Raw genomic sequence first — 18,529 nt, 5'->3', positions numbered from 1 at the left:
CCGCCGCTGCTGCTCCCGCGGCAGCGCTCAGCTCCCGGCTCCTCCCCGGCGGCGGCCGCCCCGGCGCAGGCCCATTTCCGGCGGGTAGAGGCGGCGCCGCGGCCGCAGTTGCTGCTGCCGCTGCTGCTGCCGGGGCGGTGGAACACAATGAGCGGCAGCGGTGGGGTGGCGGCGGCGGTGGGCCGCTGAGGAGTCCCGCCGCCATTCCCTGTGGCCATGGCCACCACGGCCGAGCTCTTCGAGGTGGGTGCGGGTAGCGCCGGGGGCTCCCCGCGGGCGTCCCCGGGCTGGGCCCAGGGGCGGGAGGCGGTGGCGGGGCCGGCCAGCTCTCAAATGGGATGCTGCGGCCTCCCTCTGTCACAGCCAGGGCACAGCGTCCGCCGAGCGAGCATCTGCTGGGGTGGGGAGGCCGCGGACAGGCAGACGGACCCTCTCGCCCCGGGGAAGGGCGTGTTGGGGGCGAGCAGCGCCGTGCCGGAACCGGAGGAAATGGGGCGTCGGTGTGGGAGGCTGAGGGAACGGGTGTGATGCCTCGAGAGGATGCAGGCCTTCGCCTTCCCTAAGGCGGTGTCCCTTACGACTGGGCCTCCTTCCCCTGGGGCTCGCAGGTCTCTGCAGCAGATGGGGTGTTGCTATGCCAGGCCCCACTGCCACTCTTCTCCCGATGGCACATGTGCAATTGACCCCAGCACCCTAGTATCTTAGCATGGCTTTTGCTAAAGAAATAACTTTGCCCTCCTTTTAGCTGCTGTGAAACTGAGGAATGAGAAACCAAGTAGCTCTCCCAAGGCCACGCATGAGCAGGGCAGGAATATAAGAGTCATCTGGCAATTCTCGGCTTGGACCACGGGCTCTCATGATGTGACCTGTGATTAACAGAAAATGTTTGTCCCTACTTGCTAGTGCATGGGGATGTGCTATCATTGCCAGGTATCCTGTGTTTGCTCTCCAAGTCACTCAAGACTGGTGTCTTAACACCAGGACATGCTTTGCCCAGCCTTCAGGAAAGGTCTTCCTGTTTCTCTGGAAGATCCTATAGAAATGCATTGTGTATGCTTGTATTTATGAATCACGGTTATGACACAGGACTGCTGTGTGCTATGACTCACATCTTTTGGCTTGCATGGCTTGAAGAAATAGCAAGACTAATAAACTGTGTTCTAATTAGCTAGATACTAGGTTTTATACAATCTCTACATGTCTGTAGCTGTCCAAGGAGGAGTCCATTGATTTCTCAATGTGATGACAGTGTGGTTTTGTTCTTTGTGTTGATATTGAATGTGAGATAACTTGGGTGTGGAAAGAAAACTAAGTTTTGTCTGTTTTGGGTCATGCCACAATTTGTCTTATTTTGCAATAGCAATAAAGATGAAATTGCAAAGCAGGTGAGACTCCTGCCTAGAGACAGGACTGGTTTTCGTTATGGAAGCTGGTACATTTTTCTCTCTTGCTTTCACTTCTCTTTTACTCCAAAGGCAAGAGAACTAATGTTGCCTGCTATGTTAATTTGAAGTCACTGCCAACATGAAAATGGGAGTAACCCTTGCCTGCACACTGAGTGTGGTTATTTGTCATCTTGTTTTCATGAATGTATGTTCAAATGTAATTTTCAATATAGAATAGAATAAACCAGGTTGGAAAAGACCTTCGAGATCATCAAGTCCAACCTATCACCCAACACTATCTAATCAACTAAACCATGGCACCAAGTGCCCCATCTAGTCTCTTCCTAAACACCTCCAGTGATAGTGACTCCACCACCTCCCTGAGCTGCACATTCCAATGGCAAATCACTCTGTGAAGAACTTCCTAACATCCAGCCTAAACCTCCCCTGGTGCAGCTTTAGACTGTGTCCTCTCATTCTTTTGGTGGTTGCCTGGGAGAAGAGACCGACCCCCACCTGGCTACAACCTCCCTTCAGGTAGTTTGTGGACAGCAATAAGGTCTCCTCTGAGCCTACTCTTCTCCAGGCTAAGCAACCCCAGCTCCCTCAGCCCCATCTCATAGGGCTTGTGCTTCAGACCCCTCCCCAGCTTTATTGCCCTTCTCTGGACATGCTCCAGCAAGTCAACATCTTTCCTAAACTGAGGGGCCCAGAAGTGGACACAGGACTCAAGGTGTGGCCTAACCAGTGCTGAGTACAGGGGCACAATGACTTCCCTGCTCCTGCTGGCCACGCTATTCCTGATACAGGCCAGGATCCCATTGACCTTCCTGGCCACCTGGGCACACTGCTGGCTCATGTTCAGCCTGCTATCATCCAGTACCCCCAGGTCCCTTTCTGCCTGGCTGCTCTCCAGCCACTCTGACCCCAGCTTGTAGCACTGCATGGGGTTGTTGTGGTCAATGTGTAGAACCTGGCACTTAGATGTGCTAAATCTCATGCTGTTGGACTCTGCCTATCTGTCCAGCCTGTCAAGGTCCCTCTGCAGAGCTCCCCTACCCTCTAAGAGATCAACACCTGCCCCCAGCTTGGTGTCATCTGTAAATTTACTGCTGATGGACTCAATGCCCTTATCCTGATCATCAATAAAGCTATTGAACAGGATGCAGCCCAGCACTGATTCCTGGGGGACACTACTAGTGACTGGCTGCCAGCTGGATGTGGCACCATTCACCACCACTCTCTGGGCTCGGCCCTCCAGCCAGTTCCTAACCCAGAGTGCTCCTGTCCAAACCACAGGCTGCCAGCTTTGCCAGGAGTTTTCTGTGGGGGATGGTATCAAAGGCCTTGCTGAAGTCCAGGTAGACTACACCCACAGCCTTCCTCACATCCACCAGGCGGGTCACCTGATCATAGAAGGAGATCAGGTTGGTCAGGCAGGACCTGCTCATCCTAAATCCATGCTGGCTGGGCCTGATCCCTTGGCCATCCTGTAAGTGCTGTGTGATTGCACTCGAGATGACCTATCCCATATTCTTGCCTGGCACTGAGGTCAGGCTGACAGGTCTGTAATTCCCTGGCTCATCCAACCGGCCCTACTTGTGGATGGGCATCACACTGGCCAGCTTCCAGTCTTCTGGGACCTCTCCAGTGAGACAGGACTGTTGAAAAATGCTGGAGAGTGGCTTGGCCAGCTCATCTGCCGGCTCTCTCAGCACTCTAGGATGGATCCCATCCGGTCCCATGGACTTGTGGGGATCCAAGCGGCTAAGCAGGTCTCTTAACTACTTCCTCCTGGATTACAGGGGAACTATACTGCTCCCTGACTCCATCTGCCAGCTCAGGAGGCCAGTTGTCCAGAAGAAAACCTATCCTGCTATTAAAAATTGAGACAAAAAAGGTGTTAAGTACCTCTGCCTTTTCCTCATCTTTGGTTACTATATTCCCCTCCATGTCCACTAAGGAGTGGAGGTTGTCCTTGCCCCTCCTCTTTCCATTAATATATTTATATAAGGATTTTTTGTTGTCCTTCATAGCAGTGACCATTCTAAGCTCTAAACAGGCTTTTGCCTCTCTAATTTTTTTCCTGCATGACCTATAGATACATGAGACTGTGTAGAAGGATCCATGCTGAACAGCATGGACTCAATTTTCCCTTGTAGCTCAAAGCATAATTTAGCAATGATTACTTCTAAACTGGTCTTTAATGTGGCTGGGTCCAGTTTAGCTTAATTTGCACAGACCAGACCAAACCAGGTTATCATCCACTTCAGACATATCTTTTATTAAATCAGTAGTATTGGCTGAATGGGTAGGATCAGGTTAATTCATCTAGAGCTGGAGGGAAGTTCAAAGCTGTGGAGAAATTGACTGTGTGAGCTCATCTGATAACAGGCAAAGGACTTGCAAATGACATTTGTAATAGCTGATTTTCAGCAATTTTTGCAGAACTGGGTAGGAAACTTAAAATGGGAATTAGACTGTCAGCTATAGGTAACCTGTTATCAAGATAGTATTAAAAAGAACAAATGTATGTAGGAGATATACACAAGCAAAACTAAAAAGGTTTGGATTAGCAGCAGAAGCTGTGAGATCTTAAAAATCTTAAAGGCACTGCTGAACTTCATTTAGTATTTATAAATCCAATACATTATTTTTAGCACACCCTTTGTGAAAATTTGGAAGAGAAAACTCATTTTGCTTCTCTGCTGGTCAGTTTTTTGCACATCTTAGTATTCCCCGAAGTTACTGTTTCTTAAATAATACAGAACAAGGTTTATATAGCTAAAAACCCAAAGGACATGTCTTATTTAAAATGGTCTTGAAAACCAGATGTTTTTCAGGTTATATGTCTTTAACAGATTATAGGAGTGATTCTGCCATTGTTTAGGTCTAACTAAACTAATTAACACTCTTTGCTGTTGTGTTAGATTATTCAAACAAAGTGCAGGTACCAGACATTGCAGGAGAAAAGCAGGAAGGGAGACAGCATGGACATCGTGGAAGGGGGGTGGTGCATGTGAGTGCCTGTGCTGTTTGAAGGACAGTGGAGGGGACTGGGCTGCTGCTAGTTGAGTTTGAACTCATGGCTGGTCAGGTGGCACCAAGTTTGAGGTGAGCCACGGTGTTTGTCGCCATGTGGGATGCAGTGGAGGGAGCTGGAGGTACTCTACACACATGCTCAAGGGAGCTTTAGAGATACCATGGATAGAGCAAGATTTGCATTATAATTATTAATTTCCAGGGTCTAGGGCATGTCATATTTCCTTGGGAGAGGAGGCTTTTGTAGGCTTGCAGGAAAACTCTGTAAATGTTTTTGTGGGGGGAGTGTCATGGACTGAGTTGAACCTGCTGCTGTTATTCATAGCATGCTGCAGTCATGCCAGCTTCAGAAAGGAAAGTGCTGGCTGGACCAAAATATTATGGGGCCTGAAGTTCAGATTATAATGTGAGAGTTTTTGTGTTTGGTTGCTGCTTCTGAATTCCTGGGTTCTCAGGTGTTGGTCTTTTCTGCTTGGATGGTGATGGGACAAGAAGGGATGGGGGAGTAGTTTTCTGGCTCATGCTTTTGGCTCGCTTGCTTCTGCTTGCTGCTGCTTTGCACTGTGCTTTTCTGCAGATAGGCTAAGGTCATTATGCATTTTGTACCCTGTTTTTCTGATTTTGCTCAGTAAAATCTATTCTTAGCTCACTCTTGTATCTCAATCCTGAGTTTTTGTGTGTTAGTTTTTCTTCACTGCTCTGTTGTAGAAATAGAAATAGGTTGACCCACTGGTTGGTTTGACCTGTTCTGATTTAAACCATTACGGGGGGTAGCAAAAAAACCCAACCAACCAACCATAAAAATAAAAGCCACCACAAAAAAGAAACAACAAAAAAACCACAAAGAAAAATAATCAAGGTTATTATGTCTGTGTTGGTGAATTATCTTGTAGTGCAAATGGGTGAAAGAGGAGAGAAGTGTGGGAAATACTTTATACACTGAGAGAAGCAGTAAATAGAGCACCCTTTATACAGGGTTCTTCAGAACACTGTATGTGGCGTTGGTATCCTTGTAACTGGACTGGTGCTCCAGCTGAATTGCAGGATCTCCAGAGGAAAGGTGGTGGTTGTGATTTTCATATAAAGGAGAAATGCTGCAAAGAGCCATAAGGTAATTAGGAAGTTGGAGGACTCCCCTGAAGGGAATGTTGCTGTATTGAATGGCTCACCTGGAATTAACATTGGAAAAATATTCCCATACATTTAGAGGTAGAGGTGATGCAAACAGAAGATTTACACTTGGTAGGAAAACACTGTGTTGTATAACTGGATGAAATGGATTCACATAAAGGAAATGTTGTGTATCAGGAAGAACTGGGTTAAAGAGATGAGTGACATGTAGAGAAATAGTTTGTATGTGGTACCAACCAGCTGCTTTTGAAGCTTAACCAAGGAGGCTGAGCAAACCACAGTCAGTCTGAGTGGGGAGTTACTGGGTGATCTGTGATCTCTTGCCCTGTCTAGGAGGATTCAGAGTGTTACAAAATATATTTTAAAGCCTTTAATCTTTATTTTTATAGCTGGGCCTGCACAGATGGGACATAACATGTTTCTAAGGATTGAGAGACCTTGAACTGGCAGCGTTTGCTTTTCAGCCCTTGTTCCTAGTTATTAGAATAACACTATAATGTTGTTTTTTCCCCTCTGAATTACTTCTGACAAAGTTCTAAGCCTATTGAAACAGGAACCAACTTGATACTCCTGGAGATCTGTATATTTAAAAAAATTATTCTTACTTTTTTTTTAGACTGAGCTTTATCAAAAAGCAGTGGTGACATGTTTGTGTTTCACTCTCAGACATAAGCAAATGTAGCAAATACCACTGCTAACCAAAGCCACTCCCAGCTTGTGTTGTGATGTTTCACCATTTTAGAGCCCTTGCTGCATGTAATTTAAAAGCTTTCTACGAAATCCTGATGGCTGTGAGAATACTTTGCTTACTGATCTTAAATGTGCTGATGCTGGCCTCCAAACAATGCTGCTAGATTCCCAGTGAAGCTGAGGTGATAAACACTAACTTGAGTATTTTATATTAACTACGTGAAAAAATATTTGAGCTGGCTTAAGTTTTAAGCCAAATAAAATAGCAGGTTTTGGTTTTTTAATGAGGTCTCTGCCTTCAGGAAGCATTGTTGGATGGAGAAAGGATCTGAACTCTTCGCCATTGTGTAATATTTTTATGGAAGAAACTTGATGAACCTTGTGTTTTTTGCAGTGCTCATGCTCTCTTTTTCCTTCTTGGGCAAGTTTGAGTCTGTGATCTGGTTTTATGCTTGCTTTGTTGGTTTTTTTTTATTTAAATCTGCTTTGTTTGTGCAACTACAGTTTGATGTTGCACAGTGTCCAGTAGCAGTCTCATGTTGTTTTTGCCGCAGGTTGTTTGATTCTGTTTCTGATGCCATGTGAACTGCATCAGAGAGCTGAGCAACTGCAAAGAAAACTTTGCCATGTCATTTTTTTAGGCAGATCAATTCTCCCTCCTTACCTGCTGCACAGCTAATGCCTGGGTCTCATGTTGTGGTATCTCAAATCAATGTAGCTGCTGCATGGTTCAGACACTTTGTAATGACAAGCCGTAAGCTCATCTGGAAATAAGGAGAGGTAGTTTGGAGCCAACTCATCACAGACCTGCAGCAAATTCTTTCCCACTCATCTGGCAATCTCAGGACTAGATATTCAAACCCAAATCTTATTAAGAACATAGTTCTCTATATTAACTATGTAAACATAAGAGGTGATGGGATAATTATCAACACTATACTTGCCCTTCATTGTGGTAAAGCTTCTAAACACTTTCAGAATGATGTATGAGCAGCTGCTTAAGGAACAACCTGCTGTGGTGCGTTGTAAAGAGTTTTTATTCTGTGGCTAGGAGCCCTTTGTGGCAGATGAATACATTGAACGCCTGGCATGGAGAACACCTGGAGGAGGTTCCAGAGGTGGAGAAGCTTTTGATCCGAAAAGGTAAAATAAAACTGCATAATGGTCAAAATGAACGTATCTCTAATTGTACTGTTTTATTACATGCATAACAAAAGGCCTGTATGTAGTGTTGGTATGTGTCCAAGGAGGCTTTCATTTGGGAGAACTGCTAGAATTTGTGACCATGAGTCAATTATTCAGAACCAATTATTCAGCAACAAGAGCAGGGAAAGTCACTTTCTGATTTAGACCTTTTGAATGAAGCAGAAGTGATGTTATTTGTCCTTGTCAGATGTGAACATTCCAAAGCACCAGAGCTGCCAGATTAAAGCATAGTATGAAGCTTCACTAGCTATGATAGTTAAGTGAATTTAGAGAGTTTCTTGCTAGTTTAGCTGCCTCAACTGGTGTGTTGTAAGACCCAGTACTTTCCAGTCCTGGTACAAATAAAAGACCTAAACAGGTAGGATGGGAAGAAAAGCAATGTTTGCTTAGATTATTTTCAACTGAACTTGTGTGAATTTCTACAGCCTGCATCCATTGAACAGCTTGCAGCTGCTGAATGGAGATGGGCTTCTGATCTTCCTTCCTCTTAGCTGCACACTGTGATGACTCACCTTGACCTAGCTCTTGGCACTTGATCTGATCATAAATTAATCAAAGTTACTAAAATATGAGAAAAGAGCTTTTTTCCTCCTTGCTGTAGCAATTATAGGGGACTGGAAAAGTCTGGGAGCAAGTGCGACGGAGGGAGAGGTTGTGTCTGTGAGCTGGTGGTAAGGATGAATGTGGGTGTGGAAAGGAGCAAGGCTAGGGCAAGGGATGTGGGGAAGGAGGAGGTAGTGCTGGACCTTCTCTTGTTTGTGGTTAGCTGGTTTGGCCTTGAGAAACTTCACCCTCAGAAGCTAGCTCTCTGATTACTGGGCTGGCATTGGGTGGTGTATTGGTAACTCAGATATAGCATTGTTCAACATCTAAGCTTCTGTACTCCAAACCTGGATCTTTTGCTTTGAAGAGTGACTCTTTCAAATACTTCTTCCTTTTAGCTTTTGTACCAGTATTAGTTGTCTTTCTGGAGACATAGTTTACTTCAGTGTGTTAATTTTTCACATTGTTATCATTTGGGAGATGCACAAGTACAATAGCTGTTCCTTAGCAACTTCTTGTTCACATAATCTTATTCCAGGTTCAGATTGCAGTAACCTGAGCTAGAACTCTTCAGAAGTTTAGGAAATAGTAACTTCACAGACAAGCTGTTGTTATTTAAAAGTAAATACAAATACTTCAATAGCATGGTCAAAGGACATTTCTTCTGGAGTAGTCTGGTTCTTTGGAGACATGTGAGAAGACGAAGGGTTCTAGCAAGGGAATTCTAGCAAGATGCTGAACCCTTAACATTCAGTCTGGGGCCTGTAGCCTATGCAGAACTCTACATGTGATTTAAGCAGGAAGAAGCCTGGAAATACACAACGTTGCTTCCTGTAGCTCTTGCTCCATGGGTGTGCCTGGTATATACTTTAGAGTAGTTAATGATTAGTACCAATACCAGCTCAGTTTAACCTGTCTTCTGTGTTTCTGCTGGTTTGCTACTTCTGCGATGCACTTGCATATTTTTCAGGACAGGTGGGAGAATCCTGCAACAGTAAATATTGTTTTTTCTTGTGGGATTTTCTAGTATTGGGCAGGGAGCCAAAAGAAACAGGCTTTTGGGTGTATGTTTTTTCTCTTCTGTTTTCAGAATATGATGCTTTTGTTTGGCAGAAAGAATGTAGTCATCTTCTGTTCTGAGAAATGTGACCAGCAGCTACCTCTTCTGCTTGAGCATTCTTTCCTGTCTCACTGAGTACTATAGCTGAATAAGTGTTGAGCTGGCTCAAAACCTGTCTAAAAAACAATCCCCAATCTGAATTGCATCAGCTTTTATAAATGACTGTAAACTATCTATGCTTCTCTAGGCTTTGGTCTGCAGGTATACTTTGTGTCACTTACTATTGTTTAAATTTTAAGTAGACTTCACTAAACTTAAGTTTGTTCCTTGCAGTTTTCTGTGGAATAATGGAGCATGTGTACTCTTGGGCTTCTGGCAAGCATGAGGTGGAGGAAAGAAGTCATAAACATCTGCCCCAATCCAGTTTTCTTTAAAAAGTTGTGCCTTTAAGTCACTGCTGTAAGGATGCCATCTGAAGTAGGTTCTTAGACCAATACAGTGGAGGAAAACACAGTTCCTGGACTCCAAGTAGCAGCGTAAAAACTAGTCATTTTAGCAGTAGAAGATGCAACTGAAAATGCAGTGACCCTCCATACAACTGGAGAGAATCATTTTAGTATCAGTTTGGTGTTGCCTGGAGAAAGCTCTAGATGTTGCTGAGGAGAGGTACTGTAGTTATTACTGGGAAGGAGTCACATGAGAGTAGAATAACACATTCTGCTTTTAGCTTCTGTTTGCTGAGATGCTCTAGCTTGTGCATAGGGAGCCAGGAAGGGAACATCATGCTGGTTCTGCCTTTCAGTGGCACCGCAGGTTGGAAGAGCTTCATATTCACAGTATACCTACTGAACAGAGTTATCTATGAAAAAGCAAATTCCTGAGCAATCTAGAAATAACTCTCTGGAAGGGATTCCCATTTCTTCTCCTCTGCTTTGACATTAAACCTGGACAGCAAAGTTTCAAATCTTTCATCTATTTTCAGTTATTAGCATGAGTTTTATGGTTGTGGAGGATCTGGAAATAATCCATTCCATGGATATTAGTGACAGGGATGTTTAGAAAATTATGTTGAAGAGACAACTGGAATGGGACAGAATGGACAAAAGGAATGAGAAAGACATTGAGAATGGAATGAAGAATAAAGGAAGTTTGAGAATACATCCAGATGTGTGTGTTTGGGAAGAGTAAAATGTTAGTCTGAAAGAAAAATTGAACTGATGGGAAAGAACAGGGAAAAACCCTTAAAATACTGTATTTTGTAGGAAGCAGTGAAATCAGGAAGCAACAGGGTAATAAGCAAAACAATGCTCTGAGCTGTATGATTGCATTCATTGCCTATTAATAAGACGCTGATTTACAAGTTTACAATAACATGTGGAAGGTATTTTCCAGTTAAAGCCCTTACACTGAAGTGATGTAGTGGCCTAAGCTCTCTTTGTCCTTAAGAGACTGAAGTGGATAGAGGGATGTTTGTATCTGTGGCAGGGCCATATTCTAGAGTGGGCAGTATTCAGGTATTCCCTCTCCCCTGGCTTATCAGTTATATGGTCACATAGTTTTCATGTAGGCTTAGAGAATGATGTAGTTCAAAACAAAACAGCATTTCTAAGTTAGACATGATTATATCTGCCTTGTAGGGAAGTTCTTTTGAGGTTTTATTCAGCTCCCTGCAGAAGACAATGTCCTTCTGCCTAAAATCTACTTTCTTGTGTTTTATTTTAAATCAGGTTATTGGAAGAATTTGTAAATCACATCCAAGAATTACAGGTTATGGATGAAAGGATTCAGAGAAAGGTGGAGAAACTAGAACAGCAATGCCAGAAGGAAGCAAAGGAATTTGCCAAGAAAGTACAAGAGCTGCAGAAAAGCAACCAGGTAAAATCTAAAGTGACTGATAAGCTGTGCAAGTTTTAAAAGCATTACCTGCTCTTATTTCATGGTACAGTGTGCTATTGTTTGAGGTAAATGTGAAAAGGGTTTGTTGGAAAACAGTTTCCCCTGTCACAGGGGGCTAAGCTATTTGCATGTTCCATTAACAAGTGTTAGCTATTCTGAGAGCTGTGAGCCTTCACAATAGTTAAAGGGAAGACACTAAACTTAAAGAAGTTGTGTGCACTTAATGAGTGTTTCTGAGTAGTTCTGAGATGATGATGCCTGCTTTCAATATGCTTCTTAAAGTACAGTAAGTGGAAATCATGAGTTTTGTGTCTGTGTTCTCCCAGGTTGCCTTCCAACATTTCCAAGAACTAGATGAGCACATCAGCTATGTAGCAACTAAGGTCTGTCACCTTGGTGACCAACTGGAGGGGGTAAACACGCCACGGCAACGGGCTGTGGAGGCTCAGAAGCTGATGAAATACTTTAATGAGTTTCTGGATGGAGAGCTGAAGTCTGATGTTTTTACAAACTCTGAAAAGGTAAGAGCTGTCAGCAGGATGAAAGCAGTTCAAAGCAATAAGCACTACTGCCCTAATTACAAGCTGCTACCATGACTTACCATGGTCAGACTTCAAACCACTGAGTGACTGACTTGTTAAAGTTTCATTGTTCTGAAATGTAAATTAACAACACTGGGCTGCAGATTGCTGATAAAGCATTTGTATTCAGTGATGCCTAATGTGGCAATGTTGGCATTTTTCATTTTATGAAATTATCAGAGATTTGAGAAACGCTGGGAGGGCAACTTTAGAGTGCATACAATATCTGCCTTTTCTCTTTGAACCTCTTGCCTCAGATCCACCCTGTAATGCAGAACGTTTCTGAATACAACTTCTTTGTGAAACTTTGCTCTGTTGGGTCAGTCCACTGGCCTTGGATACCTTTTTGTCACAGCATGGCTTTGGTCTTTGTATAGTCCTGTGGTTATGTCTCCACCCTCTGAATTTAGAGGAACCAGGCAGGAAAACTTCAAAGAAATGTTGAAGTATTTTGTTTTTCTTATGCTCTCAAGAGTATGTTCATGAAGCAAATATAATCTGAATGGTGTGGATAATGAAAATAAACTGAAGGAAAAGTGTCTAGCTGTAAGCGAAAGGGCACACATTAGATTTCCCTCTGCAGTCTGAAAGATAAATTGTTGGTTTGGGTTGTGGGTGGTTTTTTGTTTGGTTGGGTTTTGGTTGGGGTTTTTTTTTGTGTGTGTGTGTTTTCTTTGAGATGTATCCTGAAGAATCTTTCCCCTCTACTTAAATTCTGTGCAGTGGTATGATTGTAGTCAGGAAAAAAAATTACAGTCTATGGGAGCAGCAAAGACTTGGTTTGCCGATTCAGCAAAACCTTGTGCTTGAAATGCAGCTCCTAAAGGACCTGAGAATAGGTTAATAGTCATCCCCTCTCTACTGAGCTCAAGGTGTCTCTCAAGGAAAGGGGAAAACTAATCATTTCATATAGTTGTATTCCCAAGAAGTCAATTGCAGAGTGACTTTTGAATCATAGTCTGTGGATATATGGTAATTACCAGTTGATAGTTTGCCCTAATCTGAGGAGTACAGAAAAACTTCTCTGGCTTCCAAGGAAACCAGAAAGGATTCAATGTAACAGAAGTTATTTCATGGACAGCCTTTTCCAGATCTGTGTTAAGTTTTGGGTTTTTTAGGTTTTTGTTTGTTTGTGGCTTTTTTATTTGTTTTCTTTTCCCCTTGGGTGGAAATAAAGCAAGCATTTCAAAATATTTAATGGCAACAAAGTAAATAACAAAGTATAAGTTACAGGGAAGTATGTATTGTCTGCTGGAGAGTCTCATAGAATTCAGCTTTTACTTTTCTTGTAACTTAAAGTTTCTTCATATTTTGTTGGAGGATCTGAAAAAAATGGTAGATAAATAGCATTAACCTGGAAACTGGACAACAAATGAATCTTTATACGCCCTGAAAGATAATAAGGCATTCAGCAAATGTGAGGGGAGATGAATGTAGTAAAGGCTAGAAGTGTTGTGGCAGTCTGCAGAGGAAGTGTGTGGAAACACAAGATTTCTGGATACTAGCTGGTTTAGACCTATTTCATTCAGTGTGGGTTAGAACTGTTCTGTAGCTTTCTGGCTCCTAGCTTAAATAGTAAGTGGAAGCAGTGTGTTTACTGAAGAACCTGCTTAGACATGTGCTGTCACATCTGAAGGCATCTTTGAAATAAATTAGTTCTAAACTATGAGATATTTAAGAATATTTGTTACTGTAAAACCTTAGGGCTTTGTCAGTGTCTTTTGATCTTTGAACTGATGTGGGTTTTACATAGTGTTTTGAGGGCATTAAGATTTTTTGCACTATGCCACCCCTCAGAAGTGTAGGTTTTTCTTTGAGACATTGAGGGCAGGCAATGCTGTCAAAGGAGAGGCAAGAAAGGAATTATTATGCAGTTACTTAGATAATTCAGATTTTTCTCAGTAGTGTCAGTTCTTAAAAATCTACTGGATTTCTTTTTCCTTCTTTTTTTTTTCCCCCTGGACTTGGGTTTTGCTTCCTACATTGCTTTCTCCTGACTATATTGAGCAATTTCTTAATTGCCTCTGTGAAGGTTTTTTTCATTGCTGTCTTGCCCTATACTATGTGTGTTGTGTTTTCATCTCTGGATCCTTAGAATTTTCCTTGAACTGCCAGCTACCCAGTCCCTCTCCTGTGCTCAAGTGTTGAAGTGAGCAACTCATTCCAGTTAAAACAATTCAATTATCAGAATGATCCAAGAGCTCACTTGTTTATCATGCACTAGCATTGTCCTCTGCTTATGTGTTTACTTTTATTCTTACATAATTTTCTCCATTTATGTTCTGTAGTCAACATTATTCCATTCCTCTTTTTAACTTGTTCATAAAAATACTTTGCATTCAAATTCTCTCTTGCTATTATTTGTCCATGGTATTGGTATATCATATCCTGTAAGTTGTATTTCACAGAATCTATATCTATTTTGATGTAATAGTTTACAGAAGCCTGATTGAATTAAAAATGAAATATGTCTGGATTTAAGCAGAAACCATGGAGAACTGATTTGTCATGGCTTCTGCTGTGCATAAGAAAAGGCCCTGGATTCACGAAAATCTTAAGTTAGTTAATAGCTGTTGTGTGAAGAGGAGACAAAGAAAATGTTGCGTTTGTGGGGTGATTTTGATCTTTTTTTTGGTTTGGGTTTTTTTGTGGTAACATTAGTAAATAACTGTGAATGTATAGAGTGAATTAATGACATCGGTATTGATCACAATTGCTCGTTGGGTATTAAGGTTGCTGTAAGCCAACAGAAATAACTGCTGTTTCATTGGATTTATTTGAGGAGCGTGGCTGTTTTTGACTTAAGAGGCTATTGTGAGCTGACAGTTCAAAACATAAGCTGCTCTTAATAAGCAGAATGGATGTTCTTTATGAGAGCCTCTGTCTTTGAACAGCCAACCTAGCATGATGCTTGTGCTCTCTGTTCTTACCTGTGCATCTTGTTCTATTCTTGAAAAGTTTTAATTCCTGCCTTCTCAAGAGGTGCAAGAACTGGATTTCAATACTTTCTTTCCTCTCACTCTAGTTCCCAGAAACATGACTAGCAAGAAGAATGAGATATTCTCCATATTCTCGTTTGTGTCAGCTTATAAAGATTTTGCTTGAATATAGTAGCTAGAAATTTCTTCACCCATGTTGAGGTGACTTCCAGTCACCAAGACAGTGTAGCAACGCCTGTAAAACCATCCTAGAGCTGTGTCTGGTTTGGGTGTTGCTGAGGTGCACCTCCCGTGCTGATTGATCAGGGAAGAACAAATGATGAAAGGTTGTGCTGTCAAGATGTCAGATATTTACATGCTGTGTTAACTTTGTTGGCTTTTGTGCTCATTCCACCACTCCTGTTTTGTAGATGTAAGAGTAACTGATCTTTGCTTTGAACTGCAAGAGTTTATAATTTCTAACACAACTTCCATTTCTCCTTCCTTAAAAGAATGTAATTTAATTATGCTTTGCTTGAGTCCCCTTGTTCCACTTCCTCCTGAGCACCGTCATCTCCTTTTTTGGATACAGCTCATTTCACAAATGGCAAAGACTTCCCTAGTGCTTTTCCTGACCTCTCTGAAAACGTTGCTAACCATTTCATTCCTGAGTTCAACAGATACCTCATCTTGGTTAGGTGTGAGTCAGTAAGACTTTTATCCTAATCCCCTTGAAAAGAATAATGTTGCAGTTCAGCCAGCTCTGTGTTACTTACGTATTTTAATCCCAAATGGAAGAGTGCAGATTTTCATGAGATTGCTCTAGCCACATTCTGATCTCATCAGCCTTGAGGAGTCTTTTTGGTCTGTAAACTTCATAGCTATAGAGCAATGATGAGCTATTTGTCCAGGTAGCTTAGGCACCTACGGAGACAAGCCCAATGTGCAACTATCATAAAAGACTTTTGTCATGTTTTGACCTATGTTAAAATCTTCCAAACTTCAAGCATCATAAAAGTGCATACTAGAACTTTAGAGGGGTGATCTCTTCCACAGGTATATCACCTCAACCAATACAAATAGGAACTATATGTATGAAAATTGGACAGTGGAGGAAGAGGAGGAAAGGAATGGCGCGGAATCAGACGACCTTTAATAATTCTGTCATGTTTTACTCCTAACAGATTAAAGAGGCAGCTGATATTATTCAGAAACTGCATTTGATTGCACAGGAACTGCCTTTTGACAGGTAAAATTCTATCTGAACATCTTTTAGAAGTAATGTTCATGTAGGTATAGTTTTCTGACGCTTCCCTGTCTACTTTGTGGTGCTTTGCTTCATGATTCCTGCAGCTTTGGAAATGGATTGTGTGCTTATTTATCTCTTCTGTTCTTGAATTTGTGTTCACCCACTCGTGTTGCAGGATCATCTTTCCATACGCTCCTAAACTGCTTAACAGACTTTTAATGGGATAATTTTGCTGTGCTGACTTAATGCTAGATTTGAATTGGATGCTTGTAGGTTTTTGTGGATATAAAGCATGTAACTTTTCTGTCGTCTTTGTGTTACATGTTTTCCTTTTTAAGTAGTGCCTGTTACTCATGATCTGGGATGCCTGTGATTTCCCTTGTGATGTGGATTTGAATTTAATCGCGGTATTTTTGTTGTTAACAGGTTTTCTGAAGTAAAATCAAAGATAGCAAGTAAGTTATCTATCTGGTGCAATCCATATTCCTGTATTTGCATTGTTAAAGACGATTAAGGGAGTATGCAGTGCTGTCAGTATTGCAGCTTTTGTTGGTGCTTGTAATACGAAGCCTGATGGATTTTTGTTGTTATCCCCTTTCCTCCCCAGGTAAGTACCATGATTTAGAGTGCCAGCTAATACAAGAGTTTACCAGTGCACAACGAAGAGGGGAAATATCCAGAATGAGAGAAGTAGCAGCAGTTTTGCTTCACTTCAAGGTAAAAACTGAGGGGTTTAATTTAAGTACATAAATAAAACAACACATGATACAGTAAGAGCCTGTTTTAAGTGAACATATTTGCATGTTTGTGCAGCTGCCATATCAGATAACACATGTAACTTTAAAAATACTGAGGTGTTCCATCTGAAATGAAATGCAGGGGAATAAGAGAAGCAGATGCTGAGGGATTGGAGGTAGTATCAGTGGAGACCATTCTAAGTTTTTTTTTTTTGTGTGTGTGGGCTGACTTTTATGCTTGAGAGTGGTGAAACCTGTCATCCATATCCATGTAGAGTGATGATAAGTGACATTACATCAGATTTGTGACCAAAATGAGTATGAAAACATCTGCATTTTTGGTGAATGTTTTCTCTTTTTTTTTTTTTTCATGTGTTTTCTTTTTTGTTTGGTTTGTTGTTGTATTTTGGGGGATTTTCTCAACAATTTTTTTCACAGGGGTTGTATATCCTTGACTTCAGTCTATACTAAAACCATGGAGAACCTGCTTTAACACTGAGTTGTTTTGCTCCTTCCATAGGGCTATTCCCATTGTGTTGATGTGTACATCAAACAGTGTCAAGAGGTAATGCATTTTAGTTTACATGTATCTCTCTGGGTGTTGATTTATTATTTATTTAGTGGTATAGGTTCTTGTAAATATATTATGAAATCCTAGGGTGCATTCCTGAGGAATGACGTCTTTGAAGATGCAGCCATTCTCTGCCAGCGGGTGAATAAACAAGTTGGAGAAGTCTTCAGCAATCCAGAGACTGTGCTAGCCAAACTAATTCAAAATATCTTTGAAGTTAAACTTCAGGTATTTAAAATTTTAGTGATGTTCATTGGGGAAGCTTAAACCAAAATACTGTGTCTAGTAATGATAATTAAAGAGAATTTGCAATATTTGTAATATTACACGAGGATGTAGAGTCACAACTGATTGCTTTGTGGTGATTCAGATAAACCCACATGAAAGCAGCTTGTGCAACTGAAAATACTCAAATGCAGTATGTACAATTATAAGGGAATCAGTGTCTTCAATAGCTTATTCACAAGAGGTCATATACAGATTTGATTTCTTCTGTGTGCCCCCTACCAAGAATATCTCAGAAAAGTTTCATATTTAATAAGTATCTTTTAATCTGTTCATTCTTGGAATTGGGTTTCATGTGTGAGATTAGCATTAAGTTAAAACCAACTTGTGGTGAATACTGTCTTGCAGTTATTGCAGTTTGGTGTAGTGGAGGATAGTAAGTTTTCCATTCTGTGAACACACTCACTTAAGTGTGTCAGAGTCAACAATGTGACTATTTGTTGCAAAAAGCAGTTTCCCTGTAGATGTGATTCTTTTTACAGTGTAGAGACTGAGTTTGTGTTTCAACCCCAGATTTGTCAGTTTTGACTTAATGTTTTATGTTAAATAATAATTTTGTCCAAATAATAACAAGGCTCTTAAGCTTGTATCTGCTTTTTTATGTATTATGATAAGGAAATATGTAAGCATCTCCTTTGCTTACTGTCAACTGCAGAAATGCCCCTAGGCCTCTGGTGCTTCTGATTCTGAAAGAGAGGGGATTTTGTGTTGGCTGGTCAAGCATATTTTCAAAGCAATCTGTCTTTTGTCTTTGCATCACACCCTGGTGCTTTGTATTGTGAAATAATTTTCTTCTAAAAGATGCAGTCTTTCTGTAGATAATGCAGGATCTGTAAATTGGAGATTTAAAACCAAAGAATGTCTGAATTAACTACTAAAGGTATATCTTACTTAAGTTAACTCCACTTAATCTAGCAAGTAGTGAGCAGGACCTGTGATTGCTAGTTTATCTTCTAACAGATGTACCCAAATTTTGCAGAGTTATGTGAAGGACCAGCTTGAAGAATATAGGAAATCAGATGCAGAACAGTATCTTAAGAATCTCTATGATCTATATACAAGGTATTTATATATTGATGATGGAATTATTGCTGTAGATATTTTCTTGTAGTATATTGATTTATTATCAAGATGTAGAATCATAGAACTGTTTGGGTTAGAAAGGACCTTTAAAGTTCACCTCATCCAATCCCCCTGCAGTCAGCAGGAACATCTTTGACTAAATGATGTTGCTC

At 41.3% G+C, this 18,529-nt stretch overlaps 1 protein-coding gene across 2 annotated transcripts in view; it reads left to right on the top strand.

The window, feature by feature from the left end:
- Positions 1 to 66: 66 nt before the first annotated feature.
- The window catches only part of EXOC5 (exocyst complex component 5), a 31,855-nt gene continuing 13,392 nt past the window's right edge, over positions 67 to 18,529 (top strand). For both annotated transcript variants that reach the window (XM_054161690.1, XM_054161691.1), the window contains exons 1-10: positions 67 to 243; positions 7,300 to 7,391; positions 10,785 to 10,932; positions 11,280 to 11,474; positions 15,637 to 15,701; positions 16,128 to 16,156; positions 16,309 to 16,418; positions 16,959 to 17,003; positions 17,097 to 17,237; positions 18,274 to 18,356. In XM_054161690.1, coding sequence (XP_054017665.1) covers positions 217 to 243; positions 7,300 to 7,391; positions 10,785 to 10,932; positions 11,280 to 11,474; positions 15,637 to 15,701; positions 16,128 to 16,156; positions 16,309 to 16,418; positions 16,959 to 17,003; positions 17,097 to 17,237; positions 18,274 to 18,356 — 935 coding nt within the window. In that variant the 5' untranslated portion in view covers positions 67 to 216. The remainder of the gene's footprint in view (positions 244 to 7,299; positions 7,392 to 10,784; positions 10,933 to 11,279; positions 11,475 to 15,636; positions 15,702 to 16,127; positions 16,157 to 16,308; positions 16,419 to 16,958; positions 17,004 to 17,096; positions 17,238 to 18,273; positions 18,357 to 18,529) is intronic.

This window comes from Dryobates pubescens, chromosome 5, assembly GCF_014839835.1.
Source record: "Dryobates pubescens isolate bDryPub1 chromosome 5, bDryPub1.pri, whole genome shotgun sequence".
Classification (NCBI taxonomy): domain Eukaryota; kingdom Metazoa; phylum Chordata; class Aves; order Piciformes; family Picidae; genus Dryobates; species Dryobates pubescens.
Note: the sequence above shows the minus strand (reverse complement) of the source record. Positions and strands in the feature narration are given on the sequence as shown.